The 23,607-nt window shown below is 36.1% G+C and overlaps 4 protein-coding genes across 5 annotated transcripts; 1 reads left to right on the forward strand and 3 right to left on the reverse strand.

Annotated features, from left to right (window-relative positions):
- Positions 1–5,406: 5,406 nt before the first annotated feature.
- LOC125213285 (protein NPGR1) lies at positions 5,407–9,097 on the reverse strand. Of its 2 annotated transcripts, XM_048113781.1 has the most exons (5): positions 8,430–9,088; positions 8,094–8,355; positions 6,209–7,419; positions 5,960–6,107; positions 5,407–5,798 (listed from the first exon to the last, which is right to left on the reverse strand). In XM_048113781.1, exons 1-5 carry the CDS (start codon positions 8,628–8,630, stop codon positions 5,488–5,490), a joined length of 2,133 nt encoding a protein of 710 aa, XP_047969738.1. In that variant the 5' UTR covers positions 8,631–9,088; the 3' UTR covers positions 5,407–5,487. The 2 variants fall into 2 exon arrangements, with proteins under 2 accessions (XP_047969738.1, XP_047969820.1); XM_048113863.1 differs by lacking the exon at positions 5,407–5,798 and having other exon boundaries at positions 5,965–6,109; positions 6,210–7,419; positions 8,430–9,097.
- A 4,250-nt stretch (positions 9,098–13,347) lies between these two features.
- Positions 13,348–15,329, reverse strand: LOC125202413 (60S ribosomal protein L15-like). The gene is made up of 4 exons (XM_048100806.1): positions 15,215–15,329; positions 14,963–15,129; positions 13,852–14,049; positions 13,348–13,774 (listed from the first exon to the last, which is right to left on the reverse strand). The coding sequence occupies exons 1-4, from the start codon at positions 15,216–15,218 to the stop codon at positions 13,529–13,531; spliced, it is 615 nt and encodes a 204-aa protein (XP_047956763.1). The 5' UTR covers positions 15,219–15,329; the 3' UTR covers positions 13,348–13,528.
- Positions 15,330–18,805: 3,476 nt separating this feature from the next.
- On the forward strand, positions 18,806–20,171 carry LOC125202236 (F-box/kelch-repeat protein At5g43190). The gene is given in 2 exon segments (XM_048100599.1): positions 18,806–19,275; positions 19,278–20,171. Coding segments are annotated over 2 exon segments (1,095 nt in total). The 5' UTR covers positions 18,806–18,986; the 3' UTR covers positions 20,084–20,171.
- A 127-nt stretch (positions 20,172–20,298) lies between these two features.
- On the reverse strand, positions 20,299–23,190 carry LOC125202238 (mitochondrial outer membrane protein porin 2-like). The gene is made up of 6 exons (XM_048100600.1): positions 22,964–23,190; positions 22,823–22,890; positions 21,645–21,755; positions 21,464–21,550; positions 21,168–21,376; positions 20,299–20,606 (listed from the first exon to the last, which is right to left on the reverse strand). Exons 1-6 carry the CDS (start codon positions 23,007–23,009, stop codon positions 20,300–20,302), a joined length of 828 nt encoding a protein of 275 aa, XP_047956557.1. The 5' UTR covers positions 23,010–23,190; the 3' UTR covers position 20,299.
- Positions 23,191–23,607: the final 417 nt, after the last annotated feature.

A 23,607-nucleotide genomic window follows, 5' to 3' on the forward strand; every position in this document is an offset into this window, starting at 1 on the left:
AAAATGTCTATGCAACCAGAGGGGAGATACTCGGAAGATCACATTGCAATGTTCACTACGATAACTTCATCCGATGAACAATCACAGATGGTATGTTTTGAAATTTATTTATTACTTTTAGCTTCTTTTTTTTTTTTTTGAAATAACATTCCTTGTATCATCAAGATTTAAAAAGACAATTACATTTATGTTAAATAATACAACAGATCTTTCCAGAAAAATTTCAAGAGAAATATCAAGTTGAGCTAGGCCCAACGTGCGACCTTGAAAACAGGTTTAATAACTACTGGATAGCAGCAATCAAACAACTTCCAAACAGAAAAATGTGCTTGGACAATGGATGGCAGAAATTCCACAAAGATAACCACTTGAGAGCCGGAGATATCTTGACTTTTCAGCTGATTTCACCCAATTGCTTCTATGTGGAAATATATGATGGTACTACGCAATGTGGTAAAGAATACCAACCAGAATGGGGTAAGTAATTACAATAATTCAACTTTGTTAATATAAATTTTAATATTCCATGTTTTAATCACTACTTTATAGAAGGAGCTATCATCATGATCGACAGACCATCATCTTCAGAACTCATTGTTTCACCTCCTTTCAAATCGACCATGGCAACATCAAATCACAAAAAATTGGTAAGAACTTATATTTTTATTTTATAAATATATTTAATAATCATTGAGCTTATTTATTTATAAATTGAACAATTGAAATTGATAAATTAATGTAATCAACATTATAGCACATACCAATTCAATTCTGGAGGACACATGTGATGAACAAAGACGTTGAAGTCGCAATCTTTGAATTCCAAGAGAGAAAGTGGCAAACATACTTGAAGAGCACTAAAGATAGAGTGACAGTCTCAACAGGATGGTCAAATTTCTTTCATGAAAACTCATTCCACACTGGAATGAAATTGAATTTTCAGTTGATAAGGAATACCCCTACCATCAAGTTCAAAGTTACTATGGCTGAGGTAAAAATAAATAGTCTATAATTCATGTTTTAACTAAATACACGATATTTCTTTGATTGATAAATAAAAAAATTAATCTTGCTTTATATGTTATGCAGTTATCCCCATTAATCATGACAAAATACAATGTTTTTTATAGTAATTTTTTATGGTAGTATTAAATAAATATTTAATAACAACATTAGTATGAGGAAAACATACCTTACTAACTCCATTTTATAATTAACCTCATTATCGATATCATAAATATAATGTTTTGAAGACTTTCACTATATCTTATGCAGTGATGACAGGTGACAAAATACAATGTTTTGGAGAATTGCTGATCAGGTAAGTGGATTTCAAAAACTCTAATTTGTGGAACAAACAATGTGTATTTTTAATTGATAATGTTTTAAGTACTCTATCAGTAGTAGACAATATGCAGTATGCACTCATCAATTAGCATCTATTTTGTTATTAAGTTTTAACCAATATTTAGGAGGAAGTCGATTATTTAACCAATATTTATGCTTTATATTTATGCACCATCCCTCGTTATTAAGTTTTAACCAATAAAGTAGATTTATGCTTTTATATTTATTTCTATCAATACACTATTATACAACATACCTTATTTGACTATTATATATGATATTACTTTCTTGTATTAGTTACTCCCTCCGTTTCACTATAGTTGAATCATTTTACCATTTCGGCAAGTTTCTTCATAGTTGAGTCATTTCCTTATATAGTAACTTTTTTCTCTTTCTTACTTTACTCTCTCTTACTTTATTCTCTCTACTTTATTTACTTTATACTTTATTCTCTCTTCCTTTTCATATCTCTTACTTTTTTATCTATTTATTTAACACAACCAATATTCATTTCTAAAACTCCGTGCCGAAAAGTTTCGCCTCAACTATGGCGAAACGGATGGAGTACTATTTTTATATGGTTAAACATAAATATCTGGTTGTAAGTACAATATGAAAGCTAGTATAATATTAAATTCGTCGAAATTGCTTCAAAATTGTTGTAAGTAAAGTATCGACTTAATACTACTACTACTATTCATCCAGTTATTCAAAATATAAAAATTAAATGTAAATATAAATATAAATAACATTCAATGCATACAAAAATATACAACATACACAAAACAAAACAACTGAACCACATTGAAAACATAACAAAATCTAAAACGAATCGACAAATCTTAATGACAAAAACTGTTCAAATTCATAATTACACTACCACCGATTGACAATTCTTCTTTTACATTGAAACTCTAAAATCCAAAATATATCTCATACATACACGCATAATCGAATACAATATATCATGGATTCAATCACTACAATAAATATTAGAGTATAAATGAATAACATCAATGTAGTATCATGGAATCTGTTATAACTTTCTATTGATATAAACATACTGCATGAGCTACAACGCCAAAACTTCCATCTTAATAACACGATGATAATCCAACATCTACAACCTTTCAAAACCATAGAGCTGAACATATAATCATACGAAATAATTATTAATTAGTTAAACACTCATACTATTAAACACAAACATCTTAGAATTATGACAAACAAAAATTACACAAAAAATGAAAATAATGTACATCATCAAAGTTTGAAATATCATGGTTCAATAGTAACCTTGAAAGTAGTGTATGAATCTGGTAAGAGCATAAAAGTAACTATGCTTCCAATTTCCAAACCATTTTCATCATAGAAAATTCTCCAACCACTATGCAAAATTATCATATCATCATCACATTGTGTTACTTTCATAGAAAAATATCGCCGATCACTCGTAAGAACAACTTGATGAAATTCCCTTTCAGGTAGATGTTGTCTCCAAAATGAAAATGGTAGTTCCTACATTTGAAAAACAAAATATCAATATCATAATCAAATTAAAATTTTTAATCATACATAAAATAATTGAAACAATCAAAATATATTAATCTAAAAGGTTTAGTTTGATAAAAAAACATATTTTAGATAAACAAATATATAAAACGAAATATATTATTAATAAACTATTAGAAACATACCTTACTCATAAATAATATTATTACTAATAAAGAGTAATATATTATAGTAATAAAGGGTATCATACAACATCAAAAATTACCAATTCAAAACGTTTTTCTTCTTGTATGACTATACTAAAAGAAGGTCCATGCAAACGGTTCTGAAGGAATGCTGAACTTTGTAAAATACCTAAAATTACAACAATAAGATTCAATTATTAAATATAAATAAACATTATACATATTTAAATTGAAATCAACTTATATGTAGTTAAAATAATTACTTGGTAATCTTGGTGCAGGTTTAATCAAGCCATAACTTGTGTAGATATCAGCCATGAACAACCCACCACCTTTGTAGTCCAAAGTTATAGTGTCATCCACTACAACGTTATTCTCAGTAATAAAATTCTTCCAAACAAATAATAACATCTGTGACGAAAATAAACTTCAACTTTCCATTGAATTTGAGTGGAAAACATCATTATTTTACACTCTCTAGGTATTAAACACGAATCACTTCCTAGAAAATTAGGAGGCAGTACCTATTAAAATAAAAAAATAAAAAAAATAATATCAAATAATTATTTTAATAAAAAATATTTTAATAAATGGCATTATAATTAGAGAATGGAATCCTAATTTTAAGATCTTACTAATGTATTTAAATTGAAATTCCTGTTCACATGAACGCAGATCTTCGACTGCACATCAAAGCTAGGGCTTGAAAAAGATTCCCCATCAGAGATTGACATTTTATACTACAAAAAAATCAGACTTTATTATACAAACAATTACAAACTTAAAATAGTACTCCTACAATATCCATTAAAAGTTTGAATACTTCAAATATTTAAGGGTTTTTTCGTATAAAATTTATTATAAGTAATCACTTTGAAATACTACCAATTTTTGTAAACAATACAAAATTTTCCTCCTCAAGCAAAACAATAAAATTTTTTACCTCTGTTTGCTTTTCTTTGCGTTGAAACTGAAAATCTTCTAAGAAATGTTTTTCACTATTAACAGAGAAAGGAAAAGGAGAAAATAAATCGGCAAGAGCACAATGATACTTTTTAAAGTAGACACAGTTACCAATAATTTTAAATAACACACCTGAAATCAATAGAGAGAATAAATCAATAAATTAAAACAAACAAAGACAAAATACAATAAAGGAGAATACTAATTTTTGGCAAAAGCATAAAAGACTCATTTAATTCAAAACTCTACAACATAGAAAAAGGACTATTAACATATAACGGATGGATTATAAGTAATTTACATTTAATATAAATTTGAAAATCAATGTTAAATGTCCACTATAATCGTACTATATAACACACAGTAAATTACATATAGGGTAGCATACAATGTATATTTCTTCTTACAATTCAGTATACATGCATCTCTATATATCTCTATAACTAATAGTACTCCTAGTAACAAAACATACAATTTCATCTTAAAAACAACAAACAATTAATGAACCTATAAAAGGCAATAACAGTTAATTATTACATCTATAAATATAGAACCCTATGTATACCACTAATAATATCACCCTGACCCTCTATTTACTCAATGATGACACGTTCAATCCAGTACATATTGTATGGACCTCTGGTAGTACAAATTAAATTACTTGAAACGATAGAAGTACTACTAATAGCATTAAATTCAATATGGTGATTTCCGATGGTAGAATATTGAAGAAATCATCGGCGACGGCCATCCATATTTAGAAGAGGCAAAGCAAAGCAGAGTATATTTTGTCAATTCAAAAATCAGTGAATCTCCTAATTGCAATTCAAAAAAATTGAATCAAATTATCTTTGCTAACCTCCCACTCGCTCATGTATATATGAAACATGGGAAACTAAAACTAATCTCCACTAACGTGGGAAACCAACTAAGTAGGATTATATATTTATTAGAATTAGTTCCTGAATTTTATATTAATTACATTTACATCCCTCAACGTAAAATTATTATTCAAAACCTCCCAAAACTCCCCTTTTATATATTGTATAGATATATAGGTAAAAAAATGCTACTTCCTCCGTCCCATAGAAATAGATCATACTTCTTTTTTCGTCCGTCTCACACAAATAGTCCATATTCATTTACGGCAACCCTTTTCTTCTTTTCTTTTACTTTATTATTTTGTGGGCTCCACCATCCACTTCACAATTTCAAATTTTCAACTATTTTTTCACCTTCTCTCTTATTTTATCAATTACACGTTAAAACTTGTGTCAATCCCAAATGACATGTTTCTATGGGACGGAGGGAGTAGATATTAAGCGCTTTTCGAGGTCCTCAAGTACACACCACTTTTCGGAATCTTAAATTGTAAAAAAATTAAAAAATTAGTAATCAATTTAAGGTAATGAAAGAATTGCTTCTTTTATGACCAAAATATCAGCATTCAGTTTACTGGAACGAAAGAATGTTTTTGCTGTCATAAAAAGCTTTGGACAGGAGCAGAGAGCTCGAGCTCGTGCGCAGCTTGGAACGCGTCTGCAGCTTGCTGCACCGATCCTTCCATCTTGTAGATGAGTCCGAGACTCGACCACGCCTCGTGGCTAGTGGGCTCCAAGCGTAACGCGCTCATTAGGAAGCTCTTTGCTATGTGGAGCGACCGGCTGCTCATCTTCATCAGTATCCCGGCAGTCGAGACTATACTCGGGACGTAATCTGGAACGATCGATAAAGACACCGCGAAAGCTGCAATAGCGTCTTGGTACTGTTGTTTGGCTTCAAAAAGTCTTCCTGCTAGCGTTCAAGTGAAGTAAGCACAAAATTGCACGAAACGACCGGGAATATGGCAAATATCGTATTCTAACCTAACCTTTAAGACGACCCTAAAGGTCGGGTTAGAATACGATATTTGCCCACAAATAATAAACGGAGGCACGGAAAGGTTTATCGACCTGTTTCGTGCCAGGTTCGAGCAGAATGAAAATTAGTTGCCTTCGCCTTCCGAATGCAGATGTCCGCGTCCAACCATAACTCGTGACTCGAATAAAGTCGAGCCAAATCCAACCATGCATCTAACTCGAGACTCGACTCAGCTTCCACCTGCCAAGAAACAACGCCAACAATCAACACATCGTTACTAAAAGAAATGTTCGTGCAGCAATGCGTTGCTCCACGAACATAAGGTTCGAGAGTATGCACACCTTTTTTGAGCTTTTCTCGAGATTTTCGCCCTGTCCACGAATCAGAGCTAGCAAGATCCTATAGGTCTCTATAGCCTGCTTCGGTTGCTTTTGAGCGATCTGAACGAGGGCTTTCAACCTAAGAAGCTCGAGCTGTTCAATACTTTCAGTTTCGTCCAATGCAAGATCAACGATGGCTTCTGCATCGACCAACCTCTGCTCAGCTGATGCAACGCGCGCCAAAAGCTTCCAGCCCCTTGCAGAGCTGCCAGCGCTCGTCTTTGAGTACACCATGGCTTGGTTGAAAGCCGAAGCCAAGTTTCTCTGTACAGCGTTTTCCAACCCCAGTTGGAAGCTGATCTCCGGATCTTCAATCCCAGCGCGTAATGTATGGCTGAACGAGTTAACCGAGTCTCTATGTAGAGCGACTCTTTCAGAATCGGATGTGGATTTCATCGCAGCATTCCCATAGCAGATGCCGAGAAACTTATGAGCTTGGCCGAGCATGTGCTCGTTGTGGTTTATCGAGGCATCAATTACTCTGCGCGCAAACTTCACCCCTTCCAGAGACTCGGCCGGATCTTGAGAGCATACCTTTGCTCCAAGCAAAAACGACGCCAAATGAGGATCGTGATTACTTTCCGACAATCCAGACACTTTCTTTAGAAGATTCAGAGCTGTCGAATTCTGGCCTGCTGCGCTGTAGCAGAGAGCGAGAAAGTACCACCTCTCGGCCCGATTGTATATCCCCGGAAGAACTTGCTCCACGTGATCTGCCAAAGACTCGAACTCTCCACACATTGTGAGAGCGAAGGTTAAATGATCCATTATTTCGGGATCCCATTCGATTTCACCGTAAACAACCTTCTGCATCAGTATAAACAACAGGAGAATCGACTCTTCCATGCTACTATCGGGGAACGTGGCTCCTATAGGTTTAGACTCGGGAGGAATGCTTGCCTCGACGCCTCCGTACAGCAATGTGGCTGCTAGGTCCTTCTGCACTTTCGCCAGCCGCTGAGGATCTAAATTCCACGGCCTCAGCAGCGCCCTCCGGTATGCAGCAATCGCCTCGTCTACGGATCCTGCTTGCAACCATAGCTTGGGAAGCAGTTCGAGCGCCCTGTGAAACATCTCCAGCAGTTTACTATCTCCGTTTATCTCGCTATACGTGCCACAAGGAAGAGCTGATTCGACCGTGTCCAAGATAATCTTGCATTCGCTTGCGGCTTCTGCATTCGCAACAAAAAACAAGCCTATTAGAAACCAAGAATCTCTCTACTCATCAAGAATCTCTCTACTCATCAAGAATCTCATACACAAACTAATGCAACGACGCCACATCAACGGGCAAGCACCTAACGATTCTGATCAAATTCGTGACAGCAGATAAACAATAATCAATCTCGAGAATCTCTTTACACATCAAGAATCTTATACAAATCAATTCATTTTCACAAGAGTTTCAATGACACCACATCAAATCCAAAGCTAAGCTAGTGATTTTAATCGAGTTCACAACTGCACGTAAACGAGTATTGATCAAAGAAATGTCAAGAATCAGACACAAATCAATTCGTCTTTACAAGAGTTTCAATGACACAACATCAAACGCCAATCTAAAACAATTATGATTAAAGAGAAGTCGAGAATCTCACACCACATCAAATGGCAAGCTAAGTTGGCGATTTTAATCGAGTCCACAACCGCAGATAAACGATTATCAATCAAACAAAAGTCAAGAATCCTACACAAAGCAATACAACTTTACAAGAATTTCAATGACACCACATCAAACAGCTAGTGATTTTGATTGGTCGAGCTCACAACTGCAGATAAACGATAATCGACAAATGAAACCCGAAAAAAAGCTCAACGTAGACATGAAATGACAAGTGATGGATACCTTTAACACGCCCCAGCTCAGCTAGAGAATTGGCCTTGAGCAGCATTGCTTCAAGAAGCAAGCTCACTGAATGCAGCGACATCACACCAGTGAGCACATTCCTCCCTCGAGACGACCGCGATTTCCGCGGCCGAGTCCTCTCCGAAATGGCCTTCGACATTCTAGGCGACAGCAGCCTGATATCAATCCCTTGAAAAACTTGAAGGGCAGCATCAAAATTGCCTCTTTGGTACTCGAGTCTTCCCAGCAAAGCTCTGGCTTCCTAAAATTCACCAATTTTTCATCACCCCCTCACTCAAACAAGAAGCAATTTCACAAGGGAGACGATGATATTACCTCGTAATTCAGAGAAAGCGCCTCCTTCAACGTGGATTCCGCCTCATCGACCTGAGCATCTTCGAGCTTGGATTCCCAATCGCCGTTTCCAGTCCTTGAAGAGATTCCACTGGCGGAGAAATCCCTCGTGGCCAGCGATTCAGGAGACTGCGGGATCGCCTCCTCGAGCTTGAATTGCTCACCGGAACACGCGCACAACATGTTTGATGATTTTCCCCACAGAAGCAAAGCCCAAAAAATCACACTTCTCTCTCTTTTTTCCACCAACTCTCACGAAGAAAAGGTGGGTGGTGAAGAAAGATTCAAGAAATCCATTGTAAAGGAGCTGAAATTTGGGAAAAGGATGAAATTATGAAAAACAGAGGAGGTAGCAAAAGATCAAAGCTTTTTCACATGCTGTGTAAGATTCATTGGGAAAAGCGACGTGGGTGTGAAAAGGAAGAGTGTTTGAAGATGTGGAGATCTGGGGTTTGAGTTTGAAATATCATTGCTGTAAAAAGAAAATGGCTTTGTTTGGTAGCAACAGTTATGGGCAGTTTTGAGTGACAGAACAGAGAAAGAGCTTTTGTAATGGTGGATTGTTACAAACTAGGCACCTGCTGTCTTAAGATTCCCTCTGTCACTTTTGTGCTTTTTTGGGTTTGAAGTGTTCTCAAATCTTGATTTCTCCAAACTTGTTTCAAATTGACTTTGTCATAATAAACAACCCTTATGGCCTTATTATTGTTATGATAACACCACACCCTTTTTCATTACCATGAACCAATAACTTTATCAATTCATTTGATGATTTGGTTTTTCAAACAATGGAAATCTCATAACTTTAGTAGAATTGAAATAGACATGGCTGGCGGAAAAGCTTATATGAACTTATTGTACATGTGCAAAAGTTATGGTGAATCAACATTTTAGGGCATGTTCATCTGTCTAGAAATGAGCTTCATTCTTCGTATACGTAGTATGGTATGGTAGTAGATCAACTTGGTAAGATTCACGAAATTGGCAAATGCATGCTCTATTCATCGAGAAATGTGGCTTATTCGTTGAGAACGACAGCAACACAAGCTTCTCTTTTTTTGGTTTGAACATTCGTTTAGGAATTGAAAGACATGCAAATATAGATTTTCGTTGTATAGGTGAACATATTGAAGATTATGTTGGCACGTCACCCGGTTTATTCGTCGGCGGGTTATTGGCATCGGACATCTTTGCTAGCGTGCTTGAATGGCTGATCCACGTGTGCTATTTTGACTACCACATCAGTTTTAATTTTGACCAATTATGGTGACTAAATAAATTGTGAAAATTTTATGGTAGTAGTAAGCATTTAACACTAGTAAAACTTAGAAAATGATGTTATGAGGATACAGCCTGTAACAAGTCATATTAGAGGTAATGAGGTTATAATTAGTGTTAGATTTAGCATTTAGGTTAGGATGGATTCAAATGATTAAAGTGGAATTAAATGGTTTTAATTCATTAGCCTTTTTGACTTTTTGGCGATCCGTGAGATTTTCAATTGAAAATTTGAAATCATATTAAATGAATCATAAAATACAAACCTAAACTTTGAATATATTTATCGCCATAATTAGGAGTAGTTGAGGGGTGACACGTGTTGGTTGGCACACATTATCAATCTAATCAATTTCTTATCCATCAAGTAAAATTATCAGTTTCTCCTTAACCTTTTTAATAGAAAAATCTAAATTATCAATTAAAAAAATCTCATCTTATTATGAAACTCTCTATGGCTAGCAATACGATACATATTATATGAAAGTTGAGACAATAGATTCAATAAATAAACTAAAATAATGAAAGATATGTTAATATTTCATGTATTGATGAAGAGCCGATATTGAGATGTCAAACCTTCTCATCGATGTGGGAGATAAGTTCCCACCAAATTTGTGTTCTAAAAAGATTGATTTAGTTGGTGTTAGTGCATATATGTTCAAAGATTCTCTTGGAGACTTGCATAATGGTGCATGGATTTGTGGAAATTAGAGTGTATTATCTAACTAATAGATTAGGCTCTAATTTTCATATAAAGTTAGTAATCATGTGACAAATCATTGATCCAGTAAACGAGTGTATGGAAAAAATTTGCTTAAATTTTCAGAAATAGTCTACCTGCGATAATATAATAGTAAACAATTTCGCTCTGAAAAAAATAGTGGACTGTTATAAATAACTATTTTATAACTGTGAAATAGTATTACTACTAAATACTATAACTATTGTATAATGAGATTGTGGTTATTATTTGTAGATCATAATTATATGTTTGTACAGGTGAAGGAATTAACTGAGTATCATCATAATGTTAATTTGTTTGTCTATTGTAATGCAATTTTACATGGTTATAAAAATTGAAACAATAGTTCACAAATTTTTTATTGAATCAAGAAATACAAGTATCTTAGTATTTTTTTTAAAAAAAAATTACCCTAATTGTAAAGAGTATAGTAGTGTGTACTATTTCTCAACTTTTATTTGCAACAGCATAATGAGTAACAAATAAATGGTCAACAATATAAATTTCATAGCAATCATAAACTTAAATGATAGTAGTACTATTTCTTGATTTTCAGTTAATGATAAGATTAATACCACATGAAAATCTATTATGCCAATGGTACCCAATCAGTTAATTGATAAGTCAAATGAAACTGTTGGATCTTGAGAATTTAAACTAGTAGCGTTTAATATTTAATCGTATCTTCTTTGAGATATTTGCATAATTGAATACCATTATTTCTTTGACTACTCTACATTATAGAATTCAAAATATTGTTAGTTCTATGTTCTATCTAATTGTCCATTTCATAATGTGTCAAAAAGCAGGCACGGCACTCAAGAACATATAGTTCCAAATTCAAAAACTAAGGGGTACTATTATGCTTTTTATTTCACATAATTGCTGCAAGGTGTGGTCCAATTTTCTTTAAATTGAATTTATTTTCCTGAACAGTCCCACTATAAACACGAAGTTTTTTCTAACCATAAAATGAATTCTTGAAATAAATGTTACTCCATATTTGAGGAGAGGAATAATATGTGTAGCATTTTTATTTATTTTTTTTAATTACCAAGGGGTATCCACCGGCGGGTCCAGTGACTATTCACCGTCCTGATTAGTAGACACCTCAATGGGTGAGACAATTGGTCCAAAGATTTAAAGCTGCTCCATATCCAAATGCAGGGATCAATCCCCTGATCATTTGATTAAGGATGGACGAGTCCCATGCCACTCGACCATACCCTTTGGTTCGAAGCATATTTATTTTAGTTGGTTGATTTCTTAATGATTGCCGATTGGTGTATTGTTGCAGTAGCTTTTTAGTTAAAAATTTCTTTAAGAATAGATAAAATCAGAATAACAAGATCGATACAATAAAGGTAATGTCAATCTCATTTCTATATATGCAAGTGATTATAATTATGAGTTTTACTTTTTATATTTATTCACTAGGAGTTTGATACGGTCCCACAACCACAACCACAACCTTCCATTGACGGTGAACCAGGCGTAAGCAGAGGGAGAATAACGGTGCGGTGAAGGACGCGTCTATCGCGAGCTCGAAGCCAAGGAGGATCGAGCGTCCGCCGGAGAGGCTCGGCGATTTCGTCTCCAAATGAGTTATTAGAGCATCTCCAAATGGTACGCCAACCGCAATAAAAATAATTCAAAAAATAACTAAATTTACTGAATTAAACACAAAATACGGAATTAAATTTACGACACATATACGGGAAAAATTCATTAATTTTATTTATAAAAAAAAGTACATTAACTAAAAATTAAAAAAATTACATAATAAAAAAAATCCGGGCTTCCACACACGAGCCACCGCCCCACTCTACTCCTCACTAATTTATTAAAAAAATACATTAAAAAATGTTAGTATGCCTTGAATCGTTATAGTTTGCCGCTAGCCGAACGGGGGTCTTAATTTTGTATTGGGCCTAGTTGTTGTTGACCATCGTTAGATGTTGCTCTTATACAGAAATTTAGAGAGAGAGAAAATCGCGTTTATATAAGATTTAAAAAAAATCAAAAATCAAAAATCGGCGCTGGCCGATCGGCACGCCACAATGCCGGCCAGCGCATCGGCCAGCATCGAGCGACCGGTCAGCCCACGCCGAAAGTTTGGCCGATTTTTCGATGGCCAACTCCAATAGTTCGGCTAGCCGATTGGCCAGCGCGACGAATCGGCTAGCCGGTCGCTAGCAGACCATTGGAGATGCTCTTAGTTAGCAAGTTATTTTATGGTTATTTCTTTATTTTTGGATATTATTATTTTGGTTATTTTTATTATGTTTGAGTCGAGCGTATTATAAGCTTCTAGGGTCCTTAGTCTATACAAATGGGATATTTTTGTTCACACACTCTTAATTAATAGAAATATTATTTTCGTATTATAAGCTTCTAGGGTCCTTAGTCTATACAAATGGGATATTTTTGTTCACACACTCTTAATTAATAGAAATATTATTTTGCCCACATATCGAATTATCACAGCAGAACCCTTGATTCCGCCGACCCTGCGAAAGGGCGCCGGAAATTATTTTTTACCGCCGCACGAAGCCGCAGGTCTGAGTTAGGGAAGAAGGTGTCGTCAACTTTTCAGTTCAAATATCTTGAAATAAAATTGGCACTTCGGATGATAGGTTGATAGCCTTAATATTTCCACTACGCATGAAATTCTGATAAAGTAATCATTATTAAATTATTAATGAGAGCAAAACTCTCCAACTAATGAATCACCAAGTAGGATTTTGTCGAGTGTCGAATAGACTATTGGAGCTTATAAAGGTTAAATTACAAAGAGTAATAAAAGAACAAAAGTTAAATAACACATCTACTTTAAAAAACTCTTACTACTCCATAAAAGTTAAAACAGCAAAAGCATATCCAAAACAAATTTCTGGATTTTAAACTGTCAGATTGAAGATGTATGTTTCAAATATAAAATTTAACAACCAAATCATGTTTCAACAGAATAGCACAAAACTTCTTCGAGAATGTCCAAAAACTCCTAGTAAAATAGTTACCAGACAACTTTTTTGACTGAAACGAAAGGGCTTCACGATCAACGGTAACGACGGAGGGATAGGGTCTGGTTTCTCTTCCATGTGGCCCTCCTTGATGGGCGTGCCTTGTGGTGCAAGTGACCCCTGCCTCTGAGACCCCTGTACTTCTTTCCAGCAGAGGTAAGTCCTCGTAGCTCTCTATGTTTGTGGACCGGGTTAACGATCCAGTTGATCCTTGGGTCGTTGCGGATGGTAGTGTGAGCTGGGTCAATCAAGATTACTTCGAAGTACTTGTAGGTTGAGTCCTGCAACGACATGAAAAACTCAGTGAGATTTCTAAGAAACAAAAGGAATAAAAGAGAGATACGAAGTATATGCAAACCTCATTGATCCAGTAAGAACTCAGGACCCTAAGGCCACCTAGTTTCCGTCCAGCACGTTCCTCAGCAACTGATCTCTTGCTACGTTGGAACTTGAGCTGGGTGACTCCCTGGTTAGTGGGCTTTCCGTACACAATACCCTTGGAGACTGGCCTCTTCCTTCCACCTCTTCTAATACGAACTCGGTAGATCACATATCCCTATGAGAGAGTATTCAATGATCAATCATAACACCATAAAAATGGAAGGTAACTTAATTAAAATAAATGAACTAGTGAAGAAATTCAATATAGGTTCAAACTAACAGGAGACAATCTAAGAATAACTCTGACTCTCAACGAATTCCAATAATTTTAGGTGAGGAGACGGATTATTTCAACTTCTCAGGAAGCTCAATCAAAAGCACATCATACATTGTTTCGAAATCTATATTACAAAAGAAGTACGTAATACATTTACATTCTATAAAAGCAATATATATTACAAATGAAATGGCATTTCAACTATGATGATGGGAAGAATACTAAATGTTTGTTAACCTCGAAAAGCAACTATCTCGGTTCTAGAAAATGAACCATAGTGTGTATCGCCTAAATGTTAGCTAATCTGTTTTAAAAGTTCTGTTCTTTGCAATGGCATACAAACACACAAACGTCTTGTACATGTAGGGCCTCGTCTTGCAAAATTTTCAAAACGATCAACTTGCTAGCAAAATGCATAGCTTCCTTTAGCAAACATCATAAATTATCACAACCGCATCAAATGTACACAAAAAAACAAGCAAACACTTGAGTAACTTTCTATCGAAAAAAATCATTTAGTAGAAGAGCAGATTTATCACACAATCAAATAACATAACCAAATCAACCAAACTGTAACCTAAAAATCTAAACAGTAACCTATCACCAGGAGCAGCAATGCACACGAAAATGATGCAACAACCCTAAATTAATCATATAAAAAACTCATTTCCTCAATTCGTTAACAAAAATCACTCAGGTAACAAACAAAATCGATCAATTAATAAACCTAACCTACGCATCAATAGCACGACATTTCCAATTTCAAACAGTCAGCACAAAACAATTCCTACGGCTAAGAGCGAAAATGTACCTGCTTGGCCTTGTATCCGAGGCGGCGCGCCTTGTCGGGGCGGGTGGGGCGAGTAACGCGAACAACAGCGGGAAGCTGGCGATACTCCCAGCAGCGAACCCTAAGCAGGAATCGCATCACATCGGATTGCTTCTTCTTCCATAGCTCCGACACATAAGTGTATGCACCTGTAGAATGCGAGACAACACGGTCAGAAAATAGGAGCCGGTGAATGGAATTCAACGCCGGCGGCGGGGCGGCGGAGATATTTACCCATGGTTGTAGCCGCTGCAGTGAGATGGGAAACGAAGCCTAGAGAATTATAGGATTGGGAAAGCTAGGGTTTTAGTTCAGTTTATTTGGGCCTTCATAGTTTGGGTTGAGTTGGGCTGATTCTTTTGGGCCTATGTACAAAGTTAGAAATTTTTGTATGTTAAGCATAATTTATTGTTTTAGCTATTTTTGGATTTTAGAAAGACCAATCTAAACAGAATCCAATATTAGATTTTGAAGAACTGATCCTAAAATTCAAATCCAAATTAATATTTTGATTTGGTGGCTTAGTAACTTAGTTATTGCTTTTTGTGATATTTTTTATTTCAATCGTTAATATTAAAATTCAAGTGTTTAATTAGAAAATTAGGTGAAGATTAGGTGTAACAAATTTTCAAACTTTGTTCTAAATGTGTTTAATTAAAAAATTAGGTGAAAATTAGGCGAAAATAGTTTCTTTACAATTTTTTCACTTTGTTCTTAAACAGATAAATTAATGAAATAGTATTATAAATTGTAACAGCAAAGTGGTCTTTACATTGTGTGTCTTCAACAACATAAATGATTGTAGACAATGGTGGATCTAGGATCTTAAAACGGATGGAGCGAAATATAAAATTTATCGGAGTTAACAGAGGGGGGAGAGGCGATGTCAGAAGCAATCGGATGGGCGAGAATGGAAAATTCACGTCCTGGTCCATGGTAGTGGGTTGCCCCCTCCTACCCCCTAGATCCGTTATAGATGAGCTGAACCAATCGTATCTTGAGACATATGAGCCTAAATGACACTGAGCTATCAAGGTCAATCGAGTCAAATATTTAGAATAAATCACACTACGTGAATAAGGTAAGAGAAATCATGGGTGATTTGCTCTTTGTTAATCGGAACTTTTGTGGCAGAAAAACATATCTAGTGGCAATACGACTCTATTATAAATATGCAGTATTAGGCTAACTGTGACATTAAATCATTCATATTTTACATTCACGATCAATTTCTTGACCTTCTTTAGTTCTTCCTTGTTCACTATCTCTTCCTCCATCACTCTCAAATCTCCAATTTTTTTCAAATAATCACTCGGGTTGATACAATGACCTTCCTTGGTATTCATTTGCTCATCGATGCTACTAATTCGTTCGACTTGATTCACCTTCTTCTCCCATCCTTATCATACTTCGATTATTTACAATTATTTCCATCAATTATGTGAACTATTTAATGTCTGACCTTAGACCATTCAATGAGAACAATGCTGTAACAATGTGGTTTGCTAGTGTTTATTGAATTAGACTAGTTTAATGTACCCTTCTATAGTAATTGTTGCATCTATCACCAATAATTGTGGCCATAATTTTCTTCGTAGTCTAGTTCTGATTCAAACCACTAACAAATTAAAGGTAGAGGGACAAAAGATTCAAGTAAAATTTTAGTAACACATATTTTGGCTTGTTTAAATATTGATGTGTTGGTAATTTTATTATTCGTTTTTAATTATTTTGGTTGGATTAAACGTTGTACTTTTAATGTTCAGTATCTTTTGTGTTTTTAGTCTTTTATCCCATAAGAAAAATGATTCATAATACATTTGTGGTGAATGCACGCTGATTTAAGTATAGGTTGGTAGAATCTAGTACTACAAATCAAATAAAAGCGTTGATAAAAACTTTACAGGGATATATTCTACATTTTGTTGCTATAATTTATTGATTTATGAAATTGTTATATCATAGCATAGGCTACAGTAGTTAGGGCTGTCCTTGAGTTTAGTTTAAAATTTATTGGTGTGTCGTTTATAATTTTAATCACCTAAGTAAATACTAGTAACAAATTGACAATTGACACGTCACATCACGTGGTGTGCAACGTTCGTTATGATACATAACGAAGAGATAAAACATAAGATTAGGAGCATATGATTATTTTTTCTTCATTTTTCAAATTTGGTTTGATTTCAATTATTAGTAGTGTCAAAATTCCTCTTTCTTAGTATCCACGCGACCACACCATTTTTTCTTGTTAATGCCACGTATTTGCATCATGGGCTAGTATTTCCTAAGATTGGCCCCAAAAGGAAAATTCACTGTTTTCTTCACACATAATATGTATAACCTAAACTCAAGGATGTGGTCGAGTGGCATGGGACTCGTCCATCCTTAATTAAATGGTCAGAGAATCGATTCCTGCCTTTGAATATGGAGCAGTTTTAAATCCGTGGGCCAGCTGTCCCACCTATTAAGGTATTGTGGGCCAGCTATCACATCCATTGAGGTGCCTACAAATCAGCACGAGAGATAGTCACATATGTCGGCACGAGGGATAGTCACTGGACCACCGTGGATACCCTTTCTAATTAAAAAAATAATAATATGTATCACTTAGCTTTCCTTTATTGTCAAGATTGTCATATTATTTTCACACATGAATCCTAATAAATATGTCACACTCTCTCAATTTCAGAAAAAAAATTGAATCAATCACAATTGGACATTTTTTCTTGAAATTCGAATGATTATAACATGAGAGAAAAAATGTCCTGCATTTTACGCACTAAAGTCAGCCAAAATAATTTAATTTGCTTACTTATTCAAACTTTCCACATTTTCATTTCCAACCAGGACAAGCGGTCTTCCAAATAAAATAAACTAAATTTTATTTTGCTGTATTTCATATGCATAAAATAATAGAAGAGGAATAAGATGGAAGATATAGTAAAAAAGATTACATAACGATCATCCCACCGATTTTATCAACCAATCATTTTTATAGCATTTGTTTCCAACTATTCTTATGGTCAAAATTTTCATTTTTTGACGAAGATGATACATAGCCTTTAAGCAAAGTGGAAAAAATCCATTCGAGAGTAATCAATACATATCCAAGTTGCAACTATATTAATTATGTAGACGTCAAATGTACGACCACGCCTTCCAATATACTATTCAACTTAAACTCCTAGTTATTTTTATTATATATGTCTGCGCACAGTAAACGTGGGTCAAACCCGATCCGGATCTAAGTTTAACCCAGCCGGAGAGGTGGTGGTGGTGGTGGTGGTGGCGGTGAAGAAGAAGAGGGTATGTGTGCACCGTGAGAACAAGCCCATAGGAGATTTCGGTCTTATATAAATCCTTTGAAGATGGGAGAAACGACTCGTAGACCATCTCTAACGGTACTGCAAAACCTAAAATACAGTAGAATAATAAACAACCATTTGTGATCCTTGCTTTTATGTGAATTATTGTTTTTAATTTACCCTATACACCATTAATAATTGTGACATAGTAAAGCCTTATTTAGTTCCTTTTTTTTACTTTCTCTATAATGAACATTTGCTGGCTAGCTGATATCACACGTCATATAATTGCTAATAAATTGAAAAATATTTGAATACTCCACAGTCCTAACTTGAACTAAATTAACGAACTATGTTGGTGGTTGTGAGTTCTGGCTGCTTTAATTTATCAGTCATTAAAAGCAAACTAACTAGTTACTACAATTATTAAACTAAGCCTAATCTATATGATGATAACTGATAAGGATAACAAAATAGCCTATTTCTCTCTATCTGTGATAGTCAACCAAAACTCACCAGTTTTCATACCATAACATAGTTGTCATCACCTCTGCTAGTCAACAAAATCTCCCCTGTTTTCATACCACAGCATGGTTTTCATCAATCTCTTCTAATTTCCCAAATAAAAACTCCATCTTTCTCTCTAGAACATAACATGGAGATTGACTGACTCCTAAGCAAGAGAGGTGGCGGTGGCGATGACAACCATGGATATGGATGGTCGGATATGGAGCAAGCTTCCCGATCATCTCCTCGAACACGTCCTCTCCCTCCTCCCTCTCAAAACCTTCCTCGCCCTCCGATCAACCTGCAAACACTTCAACTCCCTCCCCTTCACCCCTTACTTCATCTCCCGCCACTCCCTCCCCCACTCACCGCCGCCCTTCTCCTCCCTCCTCCTCCTCTCCCACCCCCACTTCCACCACTCCTCCCCCATCTTCAACACCACCCTCAACACCTGGTGCTCCCTCCCCCTCTCCTTCCCCCCCCCATGCCCCCCTACTCCCTCCTCCTCTCCTCCTCCCACGGACTCCTCTGCTTCTCCCTCCCCTCTGCCTCCTCCTTCCTCGTCTGCAACCTCCTCACCCGCTCCCTCCGCCGCATCAAGTTCCCCACCTTCCCCTTCTCCTTCGACCTCCCCACCCTAGTACCTTCCTCCCCCTCCTCCGCCACCGACGGATACAAGCTCTTCATGCTCTCCACCACCGGATCATTCCACCACGCCCTCGTCTACTCCTCCTCCTCCAGCTCATGGGCGCGTTTCCCTGGCCCCGAGCCAGCCTCGATCATCAACGAGAACCACCACCAGAAGGGCGTCCTCTACAGCGGGGGGATTCTCTTCACGACCCCCGAGCCTTTCCACATTGTGAGCTTCCGGCTGGAGAGCGGCGAGTGGGAGAGGCCGCTTATTGATCTTCCCGATGGGCTTGCGTTCGCGCGGCTGGCTGGGGACGGGGACCGGAAGCTGTACCTGGTTGGTGGGGTCGGGGCGAGCGGGATCTCGAGGAGCATTAAGCTGTGGGAGCTGGGGGAGGGGTGGGTGGAGGTGGAAACAATGCCAGAAATGGTGTGCAGGAAATTTCTATCTGTTTGCTACCATAATTATGAGCATGTCTACTGTTTCTGGCATCAAGGTTTACTCTGTGTGTGCTGCTACACATGGCCTGAGATATTATACTACAAAGTTTCTAGAAGAACCTGGCATTGGCTGCCTAAGTGCCCTTCTTTGCCTGACAAATGGAGCTGTGGATTCAGGTGGTTCTCCTTCACACCTCAGCTCTATGCCTCTGTATAAAAACTCTTCAATTTTGTTTCTATGTTATAGATTCGAGTATATGGATATTTGGTATGAGATATATACATGTATTATATCAGTAACTCAACATATTTGTTTTAAATTTACAGAATAATGTACAGGAAAGAATTGAGTTCTGAATTGAAAATCTAACTATATAAAAACTAAGGTATTGCTGGGGTGATCTTGTATAAGTAGACAAGCATGATGTACTGTTTAGGGCTTGAGAGAGAGTGTCAAGCCAAACCTCGGAGTTTTTTCCATGGCCAAGGTGTCGAAACTGCCAGAAAGGGTGAGGAGAGATTTGGGTTTCAGTTCATGCTGGGCGAGGGCAGCAAGATGGCCGTGGTTGTTGAGTTTTGCCTTCACAGTTGTGTGTGGATCGACTTCATAAGAGCATCCTACTGTTAACGTGTTCTCGTTCGTAGAGAATTTTCTGGCAATCTCGCCCACGGCAGCCCCTTTGTTCAGCTGGTCCAGATGGCGCAAGTACGACACCCTTACTGCATCTCCTTTGTCAAACCTGGAGGTAGCAAGAAATAAGAGATGTGCCATTCAAGCAGTCATTTATAAGATACAAATCCCAGTGGATTATTGATCACCTGCATAAATTTAAGACTAACCAAAGTGCACCGCAGGCATAAAACACACAAAAACTCAGCACTGATGATTGCGAAAATTCAAAACTGGGCAAGGCAAATGACAAGATCGTAGAGGACTAAGCCACATAGGCAATTTTGTTAGAAAATAACTCAAACCAACTTCTGCTTCACTAAAATGGTGCTAAGTTGAAATCAAAATAGAGCTGAATCGATTTCTTCCTAACGATAAAGCATCAAAAACTTGAAGTGGCAGGTTTCTACATAACAAAATCTCAATATGGCAGTATGCTGTATATCTTTTTATTCTAATACACAATTTATCTCCATACAAATAACTGGCCAAAAAGTACAACCAAAATATCATTGCCATTCTAAAGTTCATTTTTATGAAATGGGCTATCAGTTTTTTCAGAACTTGACATTAAAAATCAAATTCATTTATAAGCAAAATGGCCTTAACTACATCAGAGTAAGAAGCTTACAGAATAGCAGAAACAACAGCATTGGGTGTCTTCAAGCTGAATCCGGCATTGTACTTAGCGAAATTTCCAGAAGAAACAATATAACTTGCTTCTGTACCAAAGGCTACACTAGGGGTACCTATAGTAGCTGAAACATCAATAGCAGGAGACTTGTTGAGACCAACAGCTGTACTTAAACTTGCATGATTGTGTAAATATTGAACTTCAATCTGCAAAGCCCAAAAGTGTATCACCCATTAGCAAATAAATGGATGGTAAAATCCACAAGTTATCATAGTTTTAAATAGCATTAGTACCTTGCCAGAGTTATAATCTGGAAATTTGCATGAGGCAATGGTCCTAGATGATGGGAAGATATTGGTCACAACAAGGGTTGTCGATATCTACATACACGAGGTTATATAAAAATGAATGCATGCTATATAAAGGGAAATAACAAGTTATGCAACTAGTGTGGGAATACAGAAAGGAACACACATTTGATTCGGTGTCAAACTTGACATCAATGGCACCATTTCTAAATGCGAATTTTGCAGAAACATCTCCGCTGGAGAGTCCACCCTTTTTTGCTAGAGTCGAACCTATGGCCTGGAAATTGATTTCAAATAAATAAAATGACAGTTATGTCATACAGAAGCAACAATTATACAAAAAAAACTATTAATACAAAGATCTTTTTAGGTTTGCATGGAAAAATCAGTACAGAAAAGCAATAGAGCTTCACAGTATAGAATGTAGAGATGACCGTATAGAGAGAGAAGCATAGCTTCAAATAAAGTTATAAAGCAAGGTTCATCAACACTATTTTCTCTTAAGGAAGTTTTGTCTCCAACACTTAAAATAGTGTTCGGAATTTGTTCGACAGCACATGTAAGCAAATAACATTATCCCAATTCGTTTCGACTATGATAAGGATCAGATTAAATGCAAATCGAGGTGAATATAATCACGGAGGAAAATAACTCAAATTGAAAAAATGCAGCAACTCTGGCAACTTTTTTGGAAAGAGAAAGATTCTCTTATTAACAATAAGTAAATTACTCGATGCGAAGTGAGACTGCTACTCATAGAAGATGATAAACACGATACGAATTGATTACACATGCCGGTGTTTCACATATACGTCGAACCAAATTACAATTCTAAGTCATGAAGTTTCACATTTGATTTCTTATTGTTGCAACGCCAGTCAAATAGCAACTCAATTCAACAATAATTACTCCAAAATTCAAATTTTCACATGTTTGGAACTTATCAACCTATCACACATATCTAAACAAATGCTCAGCTGCTCAAGTTCACACATGAGCCGTCAACTAAATAATCAGCAAACCAAATGCCTCCACTTCATAATGAGAACAATTAGTGATAATTTCCTAGAAAAATTAGATAAAACTTAGTGAAATCAATGAATGCTTGATCAGAACCATATTCAGTACACCAAACACACACGAAATTATCACGCATACACACCTTTATGAGTAACAAACAGTAAATGATAACAATAATCAGAAAAAAAAAACAATCAAAATAAATCTATTCAGAACTCATAACTCGGATTTCACAATTACTGAAAAACTACATCACCGAAAACAGAGCATTCGATTACAAACGAGAAACACAAACAAAATATTCATTCGTCTGCCGTAGCTTACCAATCCGGTATCACTCTGGCTAGAAATAATCAGCTTCTGATCATCGCTGTAGTCCTTAAACAAAATTTCTGCAGCATACGATGCGTGTCTCAGCACACGTGTATGTATATACGCAAAAATGAGTGAGAGAGAGAGGGAGACCTTTAGCTTTGCTGCCGAAGTCGGAGAAGAGGCCGGGTCCGGTCATCTTCGGCGGCGATTTTATTCTTCTTTATTGAGATTCTGATGGAGATTCTGTACCCCTAAATAAGAACCGGAGATTCTGTGGCGCGGGTGAAATTGCTCCTTCTTTCCGTTTTTCACTGCGGTGGTCTTTATGTTTTCCTCTTAATAAAAATAATATACAGTGCGGTTAATTTTCTGCCTTTTCAGGTAAATATTGTGGAATATTGAAATGGTTGTTTGTTTGTTACGGTTTGTTAGTGATGAGTAATTTTTTTTTGGCTTTGTGTATAAGAAATGAAAATGAGTCATGATTTTAGATTGGTGAACACGAAACAAGACCATTGTTGTATTGAAAATCATGTACTACTATGTTTTGGACCGAAACTTCGGGTTCCGGTTTGCCGGAAACAAAACTATATCGGCAAGGATTTTGGCAGTTCAAACTGATGGTTCGAGTTTCGATTTAAAATGATGTATGTATGTTTTTTTTTGTCTTTAATTTTTTTATATTTTCTTAAGCTGAAAATAAAAATATTATTATAAATATAAAATTACACTTCGAATAATCTCTAAACGTAATCATATATTGGTTACTGTAAATACAATTCTGATTTAGGCCG

Source organism: Salvia hispanica, chromosome 1 (genome assembly GCF_023119035.1).
Source record: "Salvia hispanica cultivar TCC Black 2014 chromosome 1, UniMelb_Shisp_WGS_1.0, whole genome shotgun sequence".
In the NCBI taxonomy this organism is placed as follows: domain Eukaryota; kingdom Viridiplantae; phylum Streptophyta; class Magnoliopsida; order Lamiales; family Lamiaceae; genus Salvia; species Salvia hispanica.

Coding starts and splice junctions, on each gene's coding strand:
- LOC125202238 (XM_048100600.1), bottom strand. CDS start 23,009: ATGACCGGACCCGGCCTCTTCTCCGACTTCGGCAGCAAAGCTAAAG. Junction 22,891..22,963: donor CTTCGGCAGCAAAGCTAAAG/GTCTCCCTCTCT, acceptor CGTATGCTGCAG/AAATTTTGTTTAAGGACTAC. Junction 20,607..21,167: donor GCTGTTGTTTCTGCTATTCT/GTAAGCTTCTTA, acceptor TGCTACCTCCAG/GTTTGACAAAGGAGATGCAG.
- LOC125213285 (XM_048113781.1), bottom strand. CDS start 8,630: ATGTTGTGCGCGTGTTCCGGTGAGCAATTCAAGCTCGAGGAGGCGATC. Junction 8,356..8,429: donor CGCTTTCTCTGAATTACGAG/GTAATATCATCG, acceptor GGTGAATTTTAG/GAAGCCAGAGCTTTGCTGGG. Junction 6,108..6,208: donor TCGAGAAAAGCTCAAAAAAG/GTGTGCATACTC, acceptor GTTTCTTGGCAG/GTGGAAGCTGAGTCGAGTCT.
- LOC125202413 (XM_048100806.1), bottom strand. Junction 14,050..14,962: donor TCGGATACAAGGCCAAGCAG/GTACATTTTCGC, acceptor ACTCTCTCATAG/GGATATGTGATCTACCGAGT. Junction 13,775..13,851: donor GTTCTTACTGGATCAATGAG/GTTTGCATATAC, acceptor ATGTCGTTGCAG/GACTCAACCTACAAGTACTT.